Genomic DNA, 23,815 nt, shown 5'->3' with positions numbered 1-23,815 from the left:
AAACAACAAATCTTGTATCTCACTAACCAATGGAATAAGATAGCCTCGCCAAGCAAGCTTATCCTATTATAATATTCATGCAGCACGATAGAAATGAAGTAATGGGAAGAAAAACAAGAGATTAGAAGATATAGATACATGCCTTTTGCCTCAGTATAAATGCAATGAGATTGCTAAATACCACGTCTCTAGAGCTTAAGGAGTTCCAAGGCGACACAATCCCTCCGTATGCAATACTAAGTCATACATGGATCGACGGCGAGGAGGTCAGCTTTCACGACTTCATAGACCTGAGCCCATCTACAACAACCAAATCCGGGTTCCTCAAGATCCAGGGCGCGTGCAGGATCGCGCGACAGGACGGCATCGAGTGGATATGGATCGACACCAATTGCATCGACAAGGCCAGCTCGGCCGAGCTCACGGAAGCGATCAACTCCATGTACAATTGGTACCGCCAGTCAACCGTGTGCTATGCATACCTGGCCGACGTGCCGAAACTTCACCCCGAGAAGGACGCCGGTCCGCTCCGTCCGCTCCGCAAGAGCAACTGGCTCCGTCGCGGCTGGACGCTGCAGGAACTGATCGGCCCGCGCCGCTTAGTCTTCTTCTCGCGGTGCTGGACGGAAATCGGCGACCGCTCCCAGCTCGCGGGCGATATCTCGGCCGCCACGGGCATCGAGACGCCGCTGCTGCAGGGCCGCGGTGACCTGCGCGCCGTTAGCATCGCCAAGAAGATGTCGTGGGCGGCGCGGCGCCGGACTACGCGCGCCGAGGACGCGGCGTATTGCCTGCTGGGCTTGTTCGATGTCAATATGCCGCTGCTGTATGGCGAGGGGGGCGCTAAGGCGTTTGCCCGGCTCCAGGAGGAGATCATCCGCACGTCGAACGATCATACGATATTCTGCTGGAGTCGCAGTGCGGAGGTGGAGGCGGAGGTGGTGCCGCGGGATTGGTCTAGCATGCTGGCTCCGTCGCCGGCGGCGTTCTGCGACGCGGGCGAGTACGTCCCGGTTGATGCGTGGGAGGCGCCGATGCCGTATGCGATGACGAATCTGGGGTTGTCGATTTACTTGCCTGTGGTGTATACGCTGACGCAGTTGTTTGTTGTTCTGGATGCGGGACTTGTGGGTAGTCGGTCGGATATGCGTGCTTGTATTGCTGGTATGTTACGTCGGAGACCATTTCTTTCTCCGTTTCTCATCGAAAGTACCTACTAACCGACTTTACCATCAGTGCAACGGACCAACCAGAGGCGCTCTGGCTCGAATATACTCGACAGAAGCCGATTTCTAGAGAGCCCGGTCATCCTATCCAAGAAGGCGACAGATACTAGGGAGCGGTACAGCCTATTCATCAGGTCTCGGTTCGTCCCGCAACCTGGAATCCGATATAGCCATCATCCGCGCAGACGTTCTGTATTCAAGCACGGCATCTTGCTCTTTGCCGACCCAACCGCGAAACGACTCCTGTCGACGGGGAGGCAGGATGCGCCGCTCGGAGCCGTGGGTTACGATATCGAGACGCATCCCCCGGGCCTTTTTGACGAGGATACGGCGCTGCTACGGCTGCCGGCCTTCGAAGGTGGTAGTTCGTTGCTGACGTCGGGGTTACTACGCATTTGCTTCAAGTCGCCACAGGCGACTGATTTTTACTTATTCTTCGCCGTCATCTCGACGTTTAGCGGGAAAGAAGTGGTATGTAATTTTGCAGGCTTTTCTTTTTCTTTATTTTCTCATTTTAGATCAGGGAATTCTTAGAATCTCCTAAACTCGGTATTATTTTTTGGAGAAGTAGCTAACTTGTGCTGTCTAAGTGGCACTGCAGCATACACTCCGCAGAAGACTTCTTCCACATTAAGCTTGCCATTCGCGAACACGTAGAAGAGGGCGGCGTGCCGGTGCAGGAAGAGGTCCTGATACACAACTGCCTGAGGAACGAGGTATGGGAGAACCGTCGTAAGCAGTTGACGGCGCACACTCCCGACGAATCGCTCTTTGTCTCCATTGGTGGCACAATAGCTCTTTATCCAGATACCGACATCCGCGCTGCTATGCTATCCGGTAAGTGCGAGTCGCCCTATTCGGTCCCAATCAGCGCGACGGATCTTAGCGGAGTCGTCGACGAAACAGACGACAGCGACTACGTGGACGAGAGCGAGGAGAGGGGGCTCGAAGACTGGGACTCGTCGAACGAGGAAGAAGAGAGCGGGAGTAGCTTGGCTGTGGGAGAAGATGCAAGCGGGTTGCGGAGATGGGACGTCAACAGCTCTGTCGAGAACTCGCAGACCCTATCGTCTGCATCGTAGTCGTGTCAACCTCCTGGCATAGGACTCCTTTTCCCTGCATTGTGGGGTTTGGTAGCTTGTGTTTTCGGGGACTTGGACCTGATCATGATCATCGTTTAGTGTAATATTATAAGACGATTAATGAATAAATATTAGAATATGCGGTTTGTATATGTGGGAATATTTCTTGAGGCTATGGTATAAAGGATGTACATATCGTGAGGTGGAGCAAAATCCATGGAAATAACTCTGTTGTTCCGCGAGGAACTCTAAGCTATGTACTAGAGGTTGCGACTATACACATATTAACAGTGTCCTGTTTTCTGGAGTTTTGGTACTATCTCATAATATATTGTTATTAGAAATAGATAACAAGATAAATTATCATGGTTTTTTTTTTTCGTGTTGCCAGTTCATAAAACGTTACACTCTTAAGTGTTTTTATTTCAACGACATACAAGTTATTAGTACTACCCTCTATCATCCTGCGAGGAGCTGAGATACACAGGATACTGAGCGGAGGGGTTGAATAGGCTATTGAACATGTGGCTACCTGGACAATGTGGTTCCGTATAATCTTAAGCTTTACCCACAAGTTTGAATGTAGACATCGGATATCTCCAGCTACAAGATCTGGACACAAGTAATCAAAGCAGTATCAATTTTCTTACGAAGAGTATGGTGCTATACGAGTTAGAATTATACCTAATGAATTAGTGTAATAAATTATAGTAATTAATTAAACTCGATAATAGTTTCTATGTTGATCGTATACGAGGTATCCTTTGACATTCGAAGACATATGCTCCCTCTATTCGTATTAACGGCCTTTTCTCCTTTGTAGTTTTAAGGAGGGCTGTGTCCCACACAATGTCAAAAACTATTTCTCCACTGTGGTCTTGGCTTTCTCGGGGGAGGCACACCGATGAGATCAGCATCTTTGGTCAGGCCACCACGTTAAGATCTATGGCTCGGGAGACTTTACCGTCTATTAGATAAACTCGGGACAAGCAGTGGAGACGGATAGGCCGGCAGTTGTTTATTCAGGGTCCAGGAGGCTGACAACACGAATGACTAAGAGAATCAACTGCATACCTTTCCGAAAACGTTTCAGCTCGAATCGAGCCAATCATTGCATCAACGATCTCATTATTAACATCCTCAAAAATATTTTGGTTCGTTTTGCCCGCGTTCTATTCTCTTCCCGGTCAAGCGGCTCGTATTTTACCCCATAAGAAAAACGTCGGGATTACAATTGTAAAGGGGAAATAACCCAAATTGGGAATGATTGCGCCAGCTGAGGCTCCATAAGGCTGTGGAACTCATATTGCCTTCGTGAAATGACGTCGATCCTATCGTGGCAGCTGGGCTTAGCTTGCTTCTCTTCATGGAGATGTCTTCTACATTGGAGTCCATAGCCCACGAAGGGGTATAAGAATCACACTCCTGCCGCCCGTCAGTTCGACTTTTTTTAATTCCTCATCAGACAGACAAAGTCATCAATCTACATACTCATCTACTATATCTTCCATTCCTCAACTTCCAACCCCAAACAAACCATCAAGATGCGTTTCACAGCCACCGCAGTCACTGCCCTCCTCTTCGGCGCCAACACTATGGCCCAGGACCTGAAATCTGAGGATATTACCATCACCGACTTCTCCGTGCACAAGGCGGGTGCCAGCGGTGCTTCTGCCGGCACTGTGGACGGTGTCTCCTTCAAGCTGACCGGCAAGGACGCCAAGGATCTCAGCTGCTCGGCCACTGCCAGCCAGATCACCAGCGGTGTGCCCACCAGCGTTATAACTTGCGGTGACTCCAAGTACCGCTTCGCGCTTCTCGACAGCCCTGACACCTCGACCTTCGCCCTCCAAGTCTTCCACGAGCTCGGAACTGGGTAAGTTTTCTTTCTCATCGTAACTAGTATCTAAGATACGGCCAAACTAACAATATCGAAACAGTTCGGGCTTCTCCGGCCTCGGCAATATTGGCACCTACTGCCACTCTGGTGGTCTCGACAACATGGTCTGCACTCAGACCCAGTCCCCTATTACCATCCACATCGATAGCCTTCCTAAATAGAGGGATTCATCGAGCTCATGTTTGGAGGATGTTGATGCTTACGTGCGTATGAAGTATGAGAGGAAACCTTGGCGTTCGCCTGTAGATATAGACTTAGAGATAGATTAGCATGCGAATATATTGCGTCTTGCTTATAACTGATGTTTTCTGTGTTCATATGTGATTAGCGTTCTATTTTATCATCAGGTAATACTAATACTCATTGTATATTAACGAATATATGGCATTTGATCTGAGTTATGTGACCATTGAATAAGAATGGTACATATAACTTATGAACCAAGCCGGTTCGTATCATTCGTCACAGATTAATTTCGTCCAGTGCTAGTAGCTTCTAAGAAATAATGAAACAACAAGACTCCGTAGTAGGTTATAAGCAATAGTTAACTATACGAATTGAACAAGATAGGTTTAGTTGTTTGATATAAGGAACCCCTTGTTGAGAGAAAATGTAATAAAGCCAACCTTAGTTAGACACGGCACTTAACAGCAGAGGCTGTGTGGCTAGGCGGGGCAAAGATGTGGCTGATGAGACAGCTGCCTGGATTTTGTGGCTCAATGGAGGGGGAGATAAGCCGATAAGGTTTTGGTTGGCCGGGCAAAACATGTCATTAGTGGTGCAGAGTAAACAATATTTCTTTAAGCATAAGGCAGCAGTTGACTCTTTTTAAAATAAACAACGCCCTTTGACGTTGGTAAACATACGGTTACCTGATGAAATAAATAAATTTGTTGCTTTCTAAAATAAATCCTTCTTCCACTTACAATTATTCGACAGTTATACTCTCTGGGTGGTTAACTTTTCATGAAGTCTGTTTTGTACCCTTCATGATCCCGTCCCCCCACTTCGCAACCCAAATACTCACGATCAAGGCAGAAAACCCGGCGATAGCTTTGGAGTCCGGCCTAGAAACGACTTTAAGTCGACTGAGGCGCCTCTTTTGCGTGAGGAGAAATCTGGATATAGTACATGGACAGAGAGTCGGATTGCAACCAACCGCATCGGACCATCGCGACCTAATCCGCCCAAGACACGAAATCGACACACGAAACACGATTTTCAAATTAGAACGGACGACCAGGAGATAGCAAATTCGATTACGACCGATACTTGTTCTATAGCACAACCTTCGTGGGATCATTCAACCATGGTCAAGGAACAAGCTCCGCCTAAGGCGCCATTGCGTCCATTAAATTCTAACAAAACAAATGGCAACACGCAAACCCAGACTTCAACTCAGTCCGATCAGAAAGCACCAGGATTTGGGAATATGAGTGCAGGAGGCTTCACATCTGTTAACAACTCTGGGGCTACAAATGCGGCCCCGAAACCTGCCGTCAAATCTCGAGTGATGTCAGGAAACATGGAAGACAAATACGCAAACCTTTTTATTCAACCCAAGAACCGACCAGAGCATCATCGCCCTCAACGCATCACGGGCCCACTGCAGCCTTCTTATAAGGATAAGAAGCCGCCTCCAGCCCCTGTGTTCAACACAATGCAACCTGACCTGGCAGGATCAGCTAGTAACCCGATCTCGGTTCCGGATGGCGCTCCAGTTTCGATATACAGTCAACCTGGAGTTTTCTCCACATATGTTGACCCTAAGAAAGCCGCTGCTGACATTAAAGCCTTACTCGAAGGCTCCATGGAAGATGAGGAAGGCGAGGATACGAAAGAAGAGGGTGAAGATAAATCACACGTTGAAGGGCTCAGTGTTCGACTCTTACCACATCAGGTCGAGGGAGTAGAGTGGATGAAAGGTCGTGAACTTGGCCCCGTCAAAAAGGGTAAAGTGCCTAAGGGTGGTCTTCTTGCAGACGATATGGGCTTAGGAAAGACATTGCAGTCGATAGCACTAATTCTAGGCAACAAGAAGCCAGCGGATAAGCACCCAGGAGTTGAAAAGACAACACTAGTTGTTGCGCCTTTGGCTCTTATTCGTCAGTGGGAGGCAGAATTAAAAGAGAAGGTGACTGAATCCCATAAGTTGAAGGTGCTTGTGCATCACGGCCCCCAACGTACCAAGCGGTTTGAAGACCTCCGTCGATACGATGTAGTCATTACCACCTACCAGATTCTCGTATCCGAGCATGGCCACACTACAGATACCCTGAAGACCGGTTGTTTCGGTTTACATTGGTACCGTGTCATCTTGGATGAAGCACACACGATCAAGAACAGGAACGCCAAGGCCACAAAGGCATGTTACGAACTCCGAAGCGTATATCGATGGTGCTTGTCAGGCACGCCAATGCAAAACAACTTAGACGAATTGCAAAGTTTAGTGAAGTTTCTCAGAATCAAACCTTATGACGATCTTCGAGAGTGGAAGGATCATTTTGAAATACCAATGAAGGGTGGTAAGGGAGACGTCGCAATGCGACGTCTTCATGGCCTGCTGCAGTGTTTCATGAAACGAAGAACCAAAGATATCCTCAAGAAGGCTGGTGCTCTCAATACCAATGGAAAGCCAACTAAAGAAGGCGAGGAGAGCACATCAAGTTTCAAGGTCACTGAGCGAAAAGTCGTAACAGTTGCCGCTGAGTTCACTCCAGCAGAGAGGCGGTTTTACGACAGGCTGGAAAAGCGAACAGATAAGAGTATCGAGCAAATGATGAAAAGCAAGCTCAATTATGCAAGCGCCTTGGTACTTCTTCTGCGTTTAAGACAGGCCTGCGACCATCCAAAATTAGTTGAGGGCAAGCTCGAAAAGGACAAGGACGCCCTATCCGAGGAAACGAAGCCAAAGAGAAATGAAGCGGACGTTGACGCCCTTGCAGACCTTCTTGGTGGACTAGATGTCGAGACGAAACACTGTGATATATGTGGTTGGGAGCTTGACCGCGACAACCGCCAACCCAATTCAGACAAATGTAAAGCTTGCTATGAAGACCTAGAGTACTTTAAACATCACGAAGATGGTGGAGATCTGAAAGCACCAAAGACGAGGACAAGAAAAAAGAAGACTAAGGCCAAGGTTAAGAAGGTGGTAGTTGAAAAGGTCAAGACTGAGGTTGTTAAAAAGCGTAAACCTAGGAATCGCCGCGCAATCCTTGATAGCGACGAGGAGGACGAAGAGGCAGATTGGATCGTCTCCGACGATGAGCAGGGCCCACTACGCTTAGGGAAAGCAGGCGGCACGGATGATGAGAATGCCGAGGGCGACGGTGAAACTATCAACTCAGACGATTCTGAAGAAGAGGAAACGCAAGATGGTAGCCAGCTAAGCAGCTTCGTCGTGGATGATGGGAACGACACGAAGCCCGAAGAGCTACAACGGGCCTTGGAAGAATCAGACACCGAAGATGACGAATCCATCTCGGTGATTCAATCTAAGATGCGCCGAACGAAACTCGAAGATAGCGAAGACGAGGGCGAGGAAGGTGATGAAGAGGATGAAGCGGAAGACGCGGACTCAGAATCGCAATCCGACTCCGAAGATGATACGGGTATATCCGAGTCTGAAATCAATTCAGATTCTGAAGACGACGTCGTCTACTCCCGTTCTGGCAGGGAGAAGGAAAAGACACCACACGTGCTCGCGTCAGCCAAAATCCGCCAACTCATCACCCTACTCCACAAGGAAGTACACGAACACAAATTCATCGTCTTCTCTCAGTTCACCAGTATGCTCGACCTAGTGGAGCCCTTTTTCCGCAAGGAAGGTATCAGGTACACGCGATACGATGGAAGCATGAAGAACGACGCACGAGAGGAGGCGCTCAACAGTTTGCGAAATGACCCACGAACCAGGGTTCTCCTTTGCTCGCTGCGGTGCGGTGCGCTGGGCCTTAATCTCACTGCGGCCAGTCGCGTCATCATACTTGAGCCTTTCTGGAATCCATTCGTCGAGGAGCAGGCTATTGACCGAGTTCACCGGCTGACGCAGACCGTCGACGTTGTCGTGTACAAACTAACAGTCGAGAACAGCGTCGAGGAACGTATCCTAGAGCTCCAGCAGAAGAAACGGCTCCTCGCTGAGGCCACCATCGAAGGCGGCGCTCGCAAGGAGAGCCTCAAACTCGGCATCAAGGAGATGATGGACCTGTTCAAGCATGTCGGCCGTGAAAGCACAGGGGGCGACTACGATGACGACGAGAGGTTCAATAGCGTTGTGCGCCAAGATGTCTCGAGGTCGCTTGCGGCTATGCGAAGTAAGAATTCTGGCTCAAAGGCCTCACGCGGGAATGAGAACACGGTTTACGGACGTAGGTGGTAAGGGCAATATCTGGGTAACAAGTACACTGGGTCCCCGGGGTGTTTAGAGGGCGGCTTTGCTAGCTGGCTAGTTGAGGATTCTGTTCCCTGCTAGGCTTGTATTTGACGAATTGTATAACGAGCATCGGATTAATATGATGGAGTGTGCGTGTGAGTTATGACGGTTCGGATGGTCTGGTTTTATTCAGCCTTGATTAGAGTTGCTACGAGAATATACTTATTCTTCATCCCTCCTATATCTATCGATAGGGGCGTAAATTCCACAAAGCTTCTCACAAAATTCGTGATAAATGGGAGTAAAATATTTCTTGATTATATGGTCAATTTGCACTTAGACTTTGAATTACGATTAATCGTCTCGTGAGTTGTCTTGTTTCTCGTCATGCCAAGCCCCGGTCTTTGCACCTTTTACATGAGTCTATCTGTCTACCTACTCAGTCTACTTGCAACCCGAAGAACCAACTTTATAGATTTGACTTAGTTGTGTGTGTGTGTGTGTACCTTTTATTAGCGTTATCCCAGACTAAATCACATCTAAGACCCTATCGACGCTGTCAAAGTGGATATCTCGCCCGATTTCAGTTCCGCTCCCTACTAAGGCTGCGATGATGAACCGGGGCGTCGGCATCGGCTCGCGAGACGGACTCGTCGAGGTAGAATTTTAGTACGTGGTCTGGGATGGCAAGGTGTGTGGTCTGTTCGAACTCCTGCAGGCTTGTCAGGCGGAGCATCATTTCGAGGAGCGAGAGCGAGGTGTGGATTGCGCCGAAGGGTGATCGTTCGAGCAGGTCTTCGTCGAATTTCCCGCTGTCGGGGATAAGTGCGCCGCCTGAGTTTCTGGAGGACGAGCGTGAGGGTGTGGAGGCTATGCTCATTCGGTTGAGCTGGGTTACTAGATTTGAGTCGGCGGATGGACGCGTGCTGTTTTTCAACCGGCGGGGGATGTGGGGGTTTGGATGTGCGTCTTTTTCTGTTCTATATTCTTCGTCTTCTTCAGGGGTATGGTCGTCGTCGTCATCCGTTGTACAATCTTCATCGTCGTCCATCTCAAATACTTCTAGCGCTATCCATGCAGGGTCAAGGTCCTGCGGAAGCCTCCAAGAATTAGTGGATCTCCGCATAGCAGCCTTGGTGACCACGATTTCTTGGCGAAGTTGACGGTCTATTTCGTACTGAGAATCGCCCTCTAAAGTGTCGTCAGATACGATACTCTCATCCAGGCTTTCGATTAATTGTCGTTCGTCCTCTGGAAATATATGGTTCTGTCGTGCTTGATTCGGAGGTATAGCCTTCACGTCCCTTTTAAGCAGTAATACGGGACTACTCGAGGCGCCATCTTCGTTATTTATGTTTAAAATCCTCCCAACGTCCGCGTAGAACATCTTTGAAATCTGGTGGACCGGGATAAATTCTCGTATACCAGCACTCTGGACACCCTCGTAAGCAGTTGGTGGGGCACTGCCGTCCTCGACCGTGTGGACACGTCCGTCATCTAAGTCCTCCACAATTTGAAGTTGGTACGCATAACTTACGTAAGAGGTGTTATGCTCTATGTTGTTATTCGTTCCAGGGAGATTATCTTCGAGTGGTATCCTACGGAGCCGGACTCGGGCTTTGTGGATCACTTCCTGCCATACCGGCTTGCGCTGACCCTCTTCTATTCCGTACGGCTCTGCCGTGTCTTCGGGAGAAGCATGGGCACGAAATAACATGTAGATAGACAGCATAAAGTCTGGGCCGATCTGCATGGGTCTGCCCGGGTTGAGAATGTATTGAGTATCGCCGACATTCACAAGCATGCTAGCCTGTAATAAACGGGAAGGGGAAAAGGCCGAGTGTTGTGTTTGGATACCCCCGATTGCAGACACCCAAAGATTGATGAGGGGTATAGAATCATCAATATCTTCAATTAGTTGTTTGATGTCTGTGATAATGCTCTTGACTTCGATACGACGCATAGAAGCAGTAGTAGCGGGGCCCTTAGCTCTTCCATTTTGGTGGGATTGGTCTGCTAAGGCAGCAGCTTCGAGACGTTTTCCAAGTAAGTCAACATTGGCCCGTAGTTCTTGTGCTGTTTGCACTACGGCCTCTAAAGTTGAATTTCCTCGAGCAAAGCGAAACTCGATAGATTCAAGTATAGGGGAGATGAGCTATTGGAGAGGTTAGCAAAGGTTGATGATATTAACACGCGACAAGGGTATATCGGTGAAGAGCCTACATTCAGCTAAGTCGGCTAGACATGACTTACCTCGATCTTGCGAGCCAACCGTCGTTGTAGATGGCTTAACTCAGCTCGTAGAGGATCATCATCAACGGTCTAAATAACATAAAATTAGTTTGGGTACATAACATAATAAGGTATAAGATTGAAATAAGAGGTGGAAATAGGAGGTTAGAGTAATAAATAATTAGTTAGTAAATAATTCATACTTTAAGTAATCTTGAACCTTGCTGGATGACATATGTAGAAGTCAAAGCGAAACAAGACCTAATAGCGTAGTTGGTGGCGTGGTAGGATAGCTTGGCTAGAAATGCATCCATGGCAGAGTATCATCAGTAACTTCAATAGGATTAGGCGATAGTTTGTTATTATCGTCTTTTCTCCAATGTCTTGCTCCAACCACATCCTCAAAATATGCATGCATGAAAAAGAAAAACTGTTAAATTGCCCCCCATGAAGGGCAATAATTAATAGAATCGGTGCCCAACTTGAAAAAAAGGTCTTGGCCAAAGTTTTAAATATGTATGTAACGTCTTAAAAAGATAGATGTCCGTGCTTTGGAATGGATATGCACGAATTCACGGCCGTTAGTAGTAAAGTTGAGGTTGATTATGTTTAAAGGTGAACACACCGCGTAAATAATGAAACTAGATTATCCCGTGTAGTTAATAAACGAGATACTTAATGTCTGTTTAATACGTGACTTATGTTAGTATGTAACTATGTATTCTTATCGTATTTAATCCACCTCTTATCGCACAAACTAATAAAATTCCACAGTTTATTACTGAAAACAGCACGGTTGCCTAAGTTGACGTACCTAAATACATGCTTCCTTCTCCGTCATTCGCGGGGCAAAAACCTCTCTCACCCCGCTAAAGCTGCAACTCTTCTTCGACTTTGCCGCAACGCTGCAACAAAATAACGAAATAACCAAAGTTGAGATATTGGATTTTTAGGCAGGGCCTTACCGGTGAGTCAATACTATAATTGTGAATGGATTTTATTTTATCATTCATAACTTAGACCACTAATCCATCTTCATCTTTATTATAGTAATAGAGTAGAAATTTCACGGTCGCACAACTTCGAATTCCTAGCCCTCAAACTTCTGCCATCTGACGTCGAATTTTCTCCCTTGATACAAATCGTCGCTTTCGAACATCTTGCCATAAATATCGCCGTCGATATATAATAACTTATATAGTAATCGGCAATATGGCTGATCTCAACTCTTGGGAGGATGATCCTGCTGCTCAGGACGACAACTTGTCAAGGCAGGCTCAACAGCTGAACCTCAATAACCAACCTCAGAACCCTGGCGCCGCATCATTCCGACCTGGCGCCGCGTCCTTTCAACCCACTGCCCAGACTTTCCAACCAGGTCAAGGTTATGGTGGTGGATATGCTCCTAACTACCAGCAAGGTTACTATGGTGGCCAGAATTACTACCCTCAATATGGCGGTCCTCAAGCTGGCTACGGTCAATACGGTCAGGGATATGGTAATGTCTACGGACAAGGTGGATATAACCAAGGATACGGTAATTATCTACACCTCATATATGAAATTGTTATTTATTAACATTAGTAAGGACAACAACCGCAACAACAACAGCCACAGCAGCAACAGCAACAGCAATATGCTCAATATCAGCAACCCCAATCCCAACAGAAGTCCAAGCAACAGGCTCAACAATCCCAAGCTGTACCTACCATTGCTAAGCGAGGCGACCAGAGCGCATCTACTGCTACGCCCGCCTCTTCTTCCGACGCGCCTAAGCCGGTTGCTAAGCAAGAGGGAGGAACTAAAGTCTTGAGCATAGGTGGAGACCCTCCGAAGCCTAAGACCGCTAAGGTCCTATCGATCGGTGTTCCCGCACCACCAAAAGACGAGCCCAAGTCCGAAAAAGCTGACAAGGAAGCCTCTGCCGACGCTGGTGCTAAAGTAACAGCAACCAAAGCTATTGAGAAGACTGGCGAGGCTACCAAGTCAACCAAGAGTTCAAGTGGCAAGACATCACCAACCCCCTCATCCGGACGCTCAAGCCCCTCCAGAGCAAGCAAAGCAGCTGCTCGCGATGCCGATGCCGTCGCTAACGAACAGGTCGCCGACGTCGACGAAGAGACCCTTAAGGAAATATACGGAAAGGAACATGTCAACATCATCTTCATTGGTCACGTCGATGCTGGCAAGTCGACCCTCGGTGGTTCTATTCTGTACGCAACTGGTATGGTCGACGAACGTACAATGGATAAATACAAGCGCGAAGCGAAAGACTTGGGCCGAGAAACATGGTACCTATCCTGGGCTCTTGATTTGACCAAGGAAGAACGATCGAAGGGAAAGACAGTCGAAGTCGGTAGAGGATTCTTCGAAACCGAGAAGCGGCGATATAGTATTCTAGATGCCCCTGGCCACAAGACTTATGTCCCGAGCATGATTGGGGGTGCTTCCCAAGCAGATGTCGGCATCCTCGTCATCAGTGCGCGTAAGGGAGAGTATGAAACCGGCTTTGAGAAAGGTGGGCAAACCCGCGAGCATGCCATGCTTGCCAAGACCCAAGGTGTCAATAAACTTGTCGTCGTTATCAACAAGATGGACGACGCTACCGTCAACTGGTCCGAAGAGAGATACAAGGAATGTACTACAAAACTTGCACAGTTCCTTAAGGGCACTGGATACAACCTAAAAACTGACGTCTTCTTCATGCCCATTGCTGCCCAGCAAACGATGGGTATCAAAGACCGCATTCCGTCAGGGGTTTGCCCCTGGTACGACGGGCCTTCCCTATTGGAATATCTCGATAACATGCAGGCCCTCGAACGCAAGACTAATGCGCCATTCATGATGGCTATTAGCGGAAAATATAGGGATATGGGTACCATGGTTGAAGGCAAGATTGAAGCCGGCGTCTGCAAGAAGGGTATGACTTTGATCATGATGCCGAATAAAGAGAAGGTTGAAATTGCAGCTCTCTATGGCGAGACAGAAGACGAGATACAATTTGCTCAATGCGGCGACCAAGTACGGATACGTCTTCGAGGTATCGAAGAAGATGACATTTCGGCTGGTTTCGTGCTCTGCTCACCGAAACGTCTCGTTCATAACGTATCAGCTTTTGAGGCACAGATCAGAATTCTCGAACTGAAGAGTATTCTCAGTGCCGGCTTCAATTGTGTCCTACACGTTCACTCTGCAGTCGAAGAAGTAACTTTTGCTGCATTATTACACAAGCTGCAAAAGGGAACAGGCAGAAAGAGCAAGGTACCGCCGACGCATGCGAAAAAGGGCGACAGCATAATCGCCAGGATGCAAGTTACAGGTGGCGCCGGTTCGGTTTGTATCGAAAGATTCGAAGATTACCCGCAGATGGGTCGCTTCACCTTGAGAGACCAAGTATGTTATTCTTTCGCTGGTTGCTTACTTTTAGATGTTAACTAACTTACCTTCAGGGTCAAACTATTGCTATCGGAAAAATCACCAAGCTTATCACGGATGATTCCGCCTAGAGATCGAGAATCCAATGTGATGAAGCCTAAGGACGACAGCTACGGCTTGATATAGTCGACGCGAGATGAATAGGAGGAATAGAAGGCTTTATTTGATGTAAGACCCCATGGGGCTTATGGGTAATGCCACCCATTCGTAATGAATTGTTTAGAACTCATTGCATGGGCATGAAGCGGCAGATATAGACCTAGACATGCTCAATAAAAGCCACTCCCTCCGAACCAAAATATTAACTGTCATCTCTTTAACCTTAATATAGTGATGGGAAATCGTAAGGGATTTCATAATCTCTTCTTATAGACAGATTATCCCGGAATTTAGGAGGACAACCCCTTTCCCCACCAAGTTAAGACGTACTCTTTCTACATGTAGTTATCCCTCTTTTTCAAAGAATTGTATTTTTTCCTTATTCTATTTTAATCAACCTGGAATACACAATGGTGTATGAATGTATTAGCCACCCGGGAAACCCCATATTCTCGCGACGATAGTCTTAATTCCGTGTGGTAATTCCGCGGTCTTTTAGATATTAAAGTAAGCTCGATGTAAGACTGAATCGTCCAATCAGCAAGTATACTTGTAAGATTTGTCAATGGCCAAGCGTAGATCTGTCGAATGGTGTCTAAGGATAGCTTACTGTCTACGTTAGATTTATCATCATCGATATTGCTTGTATAGGGCCACTGTGATGTCGCCTCGGCTCCTGCGGGGGGAATACGCGCACCTGGTGACATGAGTAGCGGGTATTCCAGGGTAACGGAAAGGGGGTGGTCAGCACCTAATCGTGTACGTGGACGACGCTTACGAACGGTATGTAGGTATGTATCATCGGGAGCTAGAGTATTATGTTATGTATTATGTGACCGTCCTTAGCACACAGATCGAAGCAATGTCTTACTCGCAGCTAGATATCGTTGGGCACGTAGATCGCTTATTGATTGACACTAGCTTTTCGACCCGACAGAGGTGGATTCGGCTATCGATCTTGCGTGGTGCCGGAGGGGGGGGTATCTTCTACCGCATCCTGTCCTTCCACGCAATGCGCTGCAGGTGAGCGGATAGGATAGGGAGGGAGCCCGATGACTTGGTTGAAACTGGGTCTTCGGGAACGTAACTCCACCCACCCTCGTGCCGGCGAGGACTCGAGATGTGTTGTGCATAGGAACTTTTTCATGTACGGGCGCGTAAGAGTCGATTCTATAGGGTCTGGGGTCTGTGCTGCATTGCTCTACTTTTTTTTTATGTTATACAGTTCTGTGCTTGTGGTGCATTCGGCAGAAATGGAGGCGAAAGACTGCCGGCTCGGTTCGTGAGAGCCCATGTGGAGTGGAGATCTGTAATGACGATGATGATGATGAGGAGGATATGACTAAGTTGCTAGAGCAACACCCTGTCCGGATATAAGGAGTGATAACTAGTGGAAATATTCCAGTGTCATGTCAATGCAATGTCATACATGTCTTAATTTTGGCTTCAGCCACGTTCTTTAGGGGAAAAGGGGCTGTGGTTTAGAGGGACTACATACGAAGATTGGGTGCTAAGTTTGTATTCCTATCACAAGACTAATCTAACTATTTGATGAAGCGTCGACGATAGCTAAATTCCTATAATGCAAACAGTAAATAACGCCACTTGCCCATGAATAGAAGATATTGTAATAGGACATCTTAATAGCAATTGCAATGATTACACGTTGCACAGATAACCCCTTCACAGCTTGCTTTGGGGTTTAGCCAATGCAAGCTTCGAGGTGAGCGTTTCTTCTGCCTCCTTCTCGATCCTAGTCAGCAAGGCAGCACATGTCGGTATGTCATGGATAAGACCAATGACCTGTCCAGCAGTCCAGACCTATCATCCAACTTGGTTAGCAGTCTTACTATAAGGAGAAGGGGAAGCATTGTGTAACTTACGCCATATTCAGGATCTCCATTTACGAAGACTTCCCGGCCTCGTTTGCCACTCACATAGGGGGCGATCTCGGCGAATTCGCCCGTCTTACTCTCCTTTTCGATCTGGACAACTTGGTCGGTGACCTTGTTGCGATACAGCCGGGTAGTATTGGTCCAGCGGCGCATCACCAAGGCTGTGTCAGTTTCCTGTGCCTTAACGATCTGCTCCTTGATCTTCTGGTGGATGGGCGCCTCGACGGTGCACATGAAACGAGTGCCCATGTTGATGCCTTCGGCACCAAGACATAGGGCGGCCGCTAGACCGTGGCCATCGGCGAAACCTCCCGAAGCGATAAATGGCACCTTGAGCGTCTGACGCGCCTTGGTGAGCAAGATAAAGTTGGTGATGTCTGACTCGCCCACGTGTCTGCCCATCACAATGCGCGTTTTAGTTATGCAAACGATTAAAGCTTATAAATTCCCTGATGACAGGGCTTATTGGTGGACTTACCCTGCGCATTCGAAACCATCTATGGAAAGGAAATCGACACCGAGCTTGATAGCGCTCTGCGCGTGCCTGATCGTGGTGCATTTGTGGAGGATAATGGTGCCAGCCTTCTTCAGCTGGGAAATAACAGGACCAGGGCTGTTACCAGCGGTTTCAACTATCTTGACGCCCTCGTCGATGACGACTTGGGCGTAGGCAGCATAGTTTGGGGGTACAAGAGCAGGCAGCAGCGTGATATTGACGCCAAAGGGGTTTTTGGTCATCTTTCTACACCGCCGAATTTCATTCCTTAGATCCTCGGGTGTCGGCTGGGTGAGAGCTGTGAGGATACCCAAGCCTCCGGCGTTCGAAACAGCAGCGGCCAACTCAGCATATCCAATATGCTGCATGCCACCTTGTACGACAGGAATCTTGATGCCCAGACGGCGCGTCAGCTCGGTGTCAAAAGGCATCTTTGCGTTATGACTGGCCGCCTTGTGTTAATTACTTATACTTTATCCCGGAAGTTACCAATATAATTGTGTTACTATTGTTACGATAGAGTCGAGGAGGGGATGTGATGAATTAATAATGTAATGCATATGATTTTAAAGGATCTTGATTAAATGTTGATAGCGAAGACCGAGACGAAATCCGGACACTTATAAGAATGAAACGGCAAAGGAGGTTGTAAAGATGCCGAGGTAGGCTATTCCCCAGACCCACATATTAAGCCACGACTAGTACCTAACTTAGAAACGAAATACATAACTAGGTCATAATATGTATAAAAGTACCTAACCTATATGGACACAAGATACATGTAACTATTTGAACTAGTTAACTAATCTTAAATATAACTAGATTAATTTATTTCATAAAATGTACCTAAGGTAAGGTAGCTAATTTATTCACGAGCTTTACTTTAAATGTTGAGTGTTTAATAAATAAGTACTTGATATTAATGGCCAAGTTGTGTATATAATAGTTAACTTAAGTTCTAACTAAGTTACTAGTATAATAGTTCGACATTGGTTACGTTCTTGCGCGCCGGAATTCCTAACACTGTCCCAATCGGGGGAAATAAATACATAGAAGGAGACCCTCGGTAAACCCGGGCCATGCATGTGCTGGCGCCCACGTGCAGGGCAAACGGAATCCGGGGTTATCTGTGGCCGGACTTTATTATGGTTTTCCAGGTTAGAGTGGAGACATTTAGCTCTTGACATCGGAATTCGTTCTTTATCGATGCAACCTCCAAGTCAGGTGCATCTTCTTTTACTTATCGTCTTCAACTTTTGTCAACTATTTGTATTATTAGGATATTAGGATCCTGTGAATGGCTTTGAACTTGCCACCTTCAGTAACATATCGTTTCCGTTACTTACCTATCCAATTGACAACGTATTTCTATATTTAGATTAATCACTTGTCGTCTAATGCAAGCACACATGGCCCAGATGATGATTCTTCACCATTCCTACGCTCTCATCTAGGTACAGATTTGACTTATCGTTCATCAGTTTAACAGACGAATCTAAAAGATGATGCGGCAGGGTATTAGCCGGACGACAGGTGGCAACGGGAACTACTCCTCAATGCCGTATCACTATCCGTTTGTCGTACTCATACAAGCGCGTTAGAATATGCGGGCAGGTTTCCCTTCTAAGACCTCTGCTTCAGACTACTATACCTGTGACCTACTATTCTCTAAGGACGCATCTAAAAGTCACGCCTATGCACCAACGACGCCCACACGGGTTGTTGAGTTTCAACAGTTGCCTAACGTAAAGCTCCGACGGGACGGCGGAAGCGACATGCTCTAATCCGCAACTGGCCCTCCTTGATATCTCTCGTATTGCTGGTTTCCGAGAGTTGGTACCCTTCGTATTTCGATAGTATGGCTCGAGAAGTAGTGCATGACTACTAGATTCATTCCTTCAACGACTATAATAATTACCTAGGATAACTATACGCAGCCCAACCACCATAGCCACCATAGCAATAACTGTTACTCAGCTTCTTTTTTTTTCCCCTCTCACGAGACAGGAGAGTTACCTATGCACCGCCACACCAGCCTTCAGCACTCGCGGTTATCCTGAAACCATTGGTCATTTTCGATGGCAATCACTGACATCTTATTAGCTATTTTTCGGTGTAGCAGTTATCATGGCACGTCGATCTACTGCTGACTGTTTCTAGTCTCATTCGCCAGGTTTCTGAACAGCTCTTCTGGCACTTTGCCTTACTGCTAGATAGCCTTAAAGCCAACGGGAGGTATGCGCTCTGCCTACTCTGCACGCCCTTGCAGCCGGCCACTACTTATTGTGCCTGGATAAGGCGAGTGATAATGCTGGATCTACACAAGGATGTTGTCCTCCACATTAACACGGGATACATGGGTCTGCTCGTTGCAGCCCTTATGTAGGTACCAAGTCTCTCGGCCGAGCAATTTTAGCCTTCAATCTGGACTTGGTACGTATGATACGGGGCTCCTGCATTCGTTTTAGTACGACGCCTTTCCACGTTGCCCTGTATCCGACGATCCATACTGGCGGGCCCGATAATCAACGGTTACACGTCTTATGCTCTCCGACGTGCATACAAACCACTAGTAGGACAAGGTTACTTGTTTATCAAGCCGGAGACGCGCAGCGGGACTAAGGTACGGAGGTCTAACACACGAGAAGGATACAGTAGAACATACGCTTGCCTTATCTTATACCACATAACTACATGAGTATCATGGTTTGTGGTTAAGTCAGTCTACATCTGCATCGTAAGAATGCTGCTAGGGTACATCCCGCGTTTTCTTCCTTAGACCCTAGATTACATCTGCTGAGATTCGGCACTCAGTCCGTGTTATGTCGAGGTCTCGGCGGAGGAACTAGAGGATATCTTATACCCGAATTGCAGCCATCTTAAAGGCATAGGGCCGAGTAACCTGGAGAGGTAAGTTGTGTCTGACTGCTCCCAATGGCAAATGCGGCCCAACGCTTCGTGATCTCCCCACGATCCGTTCTCCGTAACCGACCTACTAGCCGGGCAGTTCCCCTTACGATATTTGATTTCGCCAGTCAAAAATGTTAGGTACCTTTCTTTGACCCACTATGACATGTGCCTGACCGAAAAGGAGAAGATTAAACTGTAGATCATCGGCTTTTACAATCAACCCGGAAAGCTGAAAAACTATTTGACATTGTTCCTGGTTATATTCTAGACATACAGTTAGGGGTTTTCATAAAAGTTTTAAGCGAGAACCAATAACTCGATGCATCATCCAGCCTAGTTCATGCCTAACTAGTTACCGAGTACCCGGCCCAACAGAATGGCGAGAAAAGAACTTGGTCCCTCAACAGGCTACTTACTTCTCTATAGTCTATACCCAAGTTGGACTTCTCAGACGAGATGCTGTGTATATCGCCGCTGTCGCTATGTCACCGGCCGTTTCTCGATTATTCCGCAGGCTTGTGTCTAATTCATCCAATTAGAATCGCGTGTTCCGATCAATTGGGTCGAAACTTGATACAGGGCCCCTTGCAAAAAAAGGGGAAAAAGCAAACATCTACAATAACAGCAAGCAAAGCAAAAAGGGAAAAAATACAAAAAATATGATTTAAAGGTTGTCATTGTTGCGTCAGAGAACCAATGTATTGATTTAGGCCGAAAATCATATGCCCGATAGAAAAAAACACGCGTCTTCCCTGCAAACATGGACGTGTAGTCGGCCTCGGATACATATCGATGGAATTTTACGTCGAGTCGGGGCTGTACTCCAATAGTACAGGTACGCCTCAAGACTCGGGGAATTTTCTTATTGATCACAAATGCCAGAATGTCACGGCGGCGGCAGCTGTCCGGTCGTGGCGCGGCTCAACCACGTTGTTGGGTCTGAATCGTCACGCAATAACCAAGGCTTTCCTACGTCTAGCCTGCTCCGAGCCGTACTATTCTTAACACACGCTTCAGGGGTGCTTTATGTGTTATCTTATTGGTCGTAAATCTGCTCTCTTAGGGCTCGGTTGAAACAGATAAGTCAAAAAGTTGATCAGCCACCCAGTACTTGATTGTCATACAGCCGCGTAATAAGATGCATCTTATGTATCATACTACCTACCTAGTATGTATTATATACTCCGCACCTATCGATTCCCTACGACAGCTCAGTGAGACTCGTTCAACACAATATCTCCGAACTGGGGAGGGGTGGTATGACGATTGGTCTGCTACGTCAAGTTTGACAACAATACATCGGCCATCTGCCATCTGCCATCTGCCTTACCTTTCTTGCTCGCATGTTCGTGAGGGCCTCTCAGGAAAGCTGTCACAAGCTGTGGTCTCCAGGGCCCCGCCACCCAACCTTTGGCTTACAATGTGTGGTACGGTATTCTAACGCTTTCTTTTCTGGTCTATATCGTTTCAAAACCTGTGTTATCTTTCTCATTTATCACGTATAGAGTATCATCAACCCGTTTCACGTATTGGATACACATACACCCTGTCTTATTTTATTAGTCTCCGTAACAAACCCTACTCACCTTACTCGGTCAGCATGGGGCGTGTATGAATCTTTATCATATCGGCTCCCAAGTTCTCTTTTTATCTTATTATAGCCTATCATTACTATCGTGCTTGAAGATAGTATTATTGTTACTCAAACTAGAATAACACTCGGCTACATCTACCCCGAAACTTTCTGTCACGGGGAAGATACACTGATGAGGCTGCTGATGTAGGAAGAAACATGAGCAAAGAAAGGAATAATAAGAAAAGAAAGAGAAAAAAGCAATCCTTCGACAACCCACCTGGATATGTTTGCTTCCAAGGTTTCCCGCTCAGACATGATGACCCTAGTAAGCAGTTGGAAATGATAGAGAAGGAATTGGCATGCTCACTTGTAACTTATATCGGCGATGAGAGCCGTCGTTTATCTCCTACTTCATCCTCCTCTCCTACCACATCAACGCCTCTCTGGAGCTGAACCTGTCACCCACCCACCACGTACACACACACGATGCATGATGCCGTCTCCTCTGCCGAATAATTTCCCTTTCATAGCCGTACAGTACCGTTGCGCAAACAGCTAGGCGGCCGCTAGCTAATCCTTTCCTGCCACATCATCCACTGCCTCTTTCACCACTCATAATTCTGATTTTACTTGCCCGTTCCTTGATGCCTATGCGCGTACGTAGCTCATATTCTTCGTCCATGCTGCTGGCCGTGTTTCTCCTTTCCCAATCGAGAAAACACGAGGGCACCGATTCTAGCTCGAATATAAAAGGTATTTACATAGCACGTCTCCCACATGGTCTTGAGCGCTAGTTTCTTCCTTGGTTTATATCATACAAGCACATCAAGCACATTTTGGCTATCACACTCTGTTATCGTAGAAGATTTCCTCTACCTAAAGCATCAGCTTATCTCATTACTTTCCTACGAGTCTATCCAATCACTATGCCGTCTTCACAGCAACAGGCTTCGGGCACACCATGGCAAGACCGGCTAGCAGGTAGGAAAACCTGATCTCACATAGAAGTTTGTAAGAGTGTAACTAACACACCTGACCAGAGGTCTGCCGCGAATACCAGATCCAAGCTCCTCATTTTCAAATCGTATCTGATCGGCGTGGTGGGTCTCCTTTTTAACATTCATTAACCCCATATAGGTGATAACTGACCAGATCTTCCTCCGATCGTTAGGTGGTCGTACCGCTTGGTCTAGTATAGTTACCGTTTACGGCAAGCGAATCGAGGCGCGATATTGGTACGACGGGAGGAACATCACTAATGCTAGGGAAGATGCCGCGGAGGCGGCCTTGACCTGGCTTTCCAATCAAGCGAATTTATCAGCCAGCTGGTAGACGGCCCCTCGGGAAATTCAACCGACTACGAACATGTTTCGACATTTAAGGGTCTCCAACTGACATGCGTGGCTCCTATTCTCGATCGCCTTCCCTATTTGCGCGATTGATTCACCTCGACACACCCTATTTCCTCCGACGGCAATGTTTGAATTTTTTTTGGGGGGGGGGTTGTGTCTCCTCGCTTTACGACTTGAACTTCCTGTTCTGTACGATATTGGCAAATCGGAGTTTGGGAAAGGATCTGGCTGCCCCACGGCAAGGACACGAGAAAGAAGGAAAAGAAGAAAAAAACCCAGAGACGGGGAGAGCAATTACATTAGCATCTATGGGTTCGGCGCAGGTTCCTCATCATTGATTGGTTTCCAATGGACACAACTTGGAGGTTTTTAGTATTCTTGTCCGCCACGACCATTTTTCGTGGTAGCGAGGGCGTGTTTTACACTACGACAGCGGGGGATCATCACCAGGAAAGGGTTTCAAAAACAGGGATTATTCGGGGAGGACTAGGACCAGGACCAGGACCAGGCGCAGGACTTCGGTTTTTTTCTTCTTTCTTTTGGGACCCATTTTGTCGGTTCTCGAAGAAAAAACGCTTGTCGCGAGGGATTATGTTGGATTTTCTCTCTTACCACTCTTCGTTTCAACTGCTCCAACTCGACCTGTTGAAAATTACAACGGAACAGACGGAAAAGAGAAAAAGCAAAAGCTGATCTCATGAAACCAACTATCGATAGACACGACATCATCGCTCGACCGATTTTCTATGTATTAGAAGTCGTGGACTTATGCTACCTACTAATTACAAGGATGAGGATTTTTTTTTTGTTGAGCTCATCTATCTAACTAGGAAACAGGCCTGAGACATGCTCGAAAGAGTGAGGGAAAAGGGAAAACAAAAAAAAGTAACGGCAATGGGTCATCTAGAAAGAGATGGGGAGGGGAGGAAGGGGAAAAAAATTGGGATAGGATGCGATCACTTGATGAGGAGTAATGAATAATGTCGATCTCCTAGTTTTTATGTTGTCGTTGCTTTTCCGTTCTTCTTTTCTCAATGGAACCGAGAGGGATAAAATACCCGACATATCTAAAATGCTTTCCCCCGATGACGTGATGACACATAGACTTATGGAAACATTTTTTGTATATAGGCATCATGTGTGTTAATGTTAATGTTGATGTTCCTGCTTACTGTAGTATGCGTATGCATGCACTCCTGAAATTCGTCTGATGAAAACAAAATGCGCGATGCTA

General features: G+C 47.0%; 7 protein-coding genes across 7 annotated transcripts; 5 read left to right on the top strand and 2 right to left on the bottom strand.

The window, feature by feature from the left end:
* Positions 1-164: 164 nt before the first annotated feature.
* GL218_07636 (Vegetative incompatibility protein HET-E-1) lies at positions 165-2,308 on the top strand (the record flags this gene model as incomplete). Its single annotated transcript, XM_033584400.1, has 3 exons — positions 165-1,164; positions 1,237-1,697; positions 1,817-2,308. 3 exons carry the CDS (start codon positions 165-167, stop codon positions 2,306-2,308), a joined length of 1,953 nt encoding a protein of 650 aa, XP_033432610.1.
* Positions 2,309-3,852: 1,544 nt separating this feature from the next.
* On the top strand, positions 3,853-4,369 carry GL218_07635 (uncharacterized protein; the record flags this gene model as incomplete). The annotated part of the gene is made up of 2 exons (XM_033584399.1): positions 3,853-4,184; positions 4,249-4,369. 2 exons carry the CDS (start codon positions 3,853-3,855, stop codon positions 4,367-4,369), a joined length of 453 nt encoding a protein of 150 aa, XP_033432437.1.
* Positions 4,370-5,517: 1,148 nt separating this feature from the next.
* On the top strand, positions 5,518-8,592 carry GL218_07634 (uncharacterized protein; the record flags this gene model as incomplete). Its single annotated transcript, XM_033584398.1, has 1 exon — positions 5,518-8,592. The coding sequence occupies one exon, from the start codon at positions 5,518-5,520 to the stop codon at positions 8,590-8,592; it is 3,075 nt and encodes a 1,024-aa protein (XP_033432436.1).
* Positions 8,593-9,169: 577 nt separating this feature from the next.
* GL218_07633 (Ran-specific GTPase-activating protein 30) lies at positions 9,170-11,132 on the bottom strand (the record flags this gene model as incomplete). Its single annotated transcript, XM_033584397.1, has 3 exons — positions 9,170-10,741; positions 10,840-10,908; positions 11,022-11,132. 3 exons carry the CDS (start codon positions 11,130-11,132, stop codon positions 9,170-9,172), a joined length of 1,752 nt encoding a protein of 583 aa, XP_033432434.1.
* An 898-nt stretch (positions 11,133-12,030) lies between these two features.
* GL218_07632 (Eukaryotic peptide chain release factor GTP-binding subunit) lies at positions 12,031-14,324 on the top strand (the record flags this gene model as incomplete). The annotated part of the gene is made up of 3 exons (XM_033584396.1): positions 12,031-12,355; positions 12,407-14,211; positions 14,268-14,324. 3 exons carry the CDS (start codon positions 12,031-12,033, stop codon positions 14,322-14,324), a joined length of 2,187 nt encoding a protein of 728 aa, XP_033432433.1.
* A 1,711-nt stretch (positions 14,325-16,035) lies between these two features.
* On the bottom strand, positions 16,036-17,174 carry GL218_07631 (Nitronate monooxygenase; the record flags this gene model as incomplete). The annotated part of the gene is made up of 3 exons (XM_033584395.1): positions 16,036-16,173; positions 16,236-16,641; positions 16,726-17,174. 3 exons carry the CDS (start codon positions 17,172-17,174, stop codon positions 16,036-16,038), a joined length of 993 nt encoding a protein of 330 aa, XP_033432609.1.
* A 4,981-nt stretch (positions 17,175-22,155) lies between these two features.
* On the top strand, positions 22,156-22,561 carry GL218_07630 (uncharacterized protein; the record flags this gene model as incomplete). Its single annotated transcript, XM_033584394.1, has 3 exons — positions 22,156-22,210; positions 22,270-22,329; positions 22,401-22,561. 3 exons carry the CDS (start codon positions 22,156-22,158, stop codon positions 22,559-22,561), a joined length of 276 nt encoding a protein of 91 aa, XP_033432435.1.
* Positions 22,562-23,815: the final 1,254 nt, after the last annotated feature.

Source organism: Daldinia childiae (assembly GCF_008694065.1).
Source record: "Daldinia childiae strain JS-1345 chromosome Unknown Scaffold9, whole genome shotgun sequence".
NCBI lineage: Eukaryota > Fungi > Ascomycota > Sordariomycetes > Xylariales > Hypoxylaceae > Daldinia > Daldinia childiae.
This window is presented reverse-complemented; position numbering and strand designations above follow the sequence as displayed.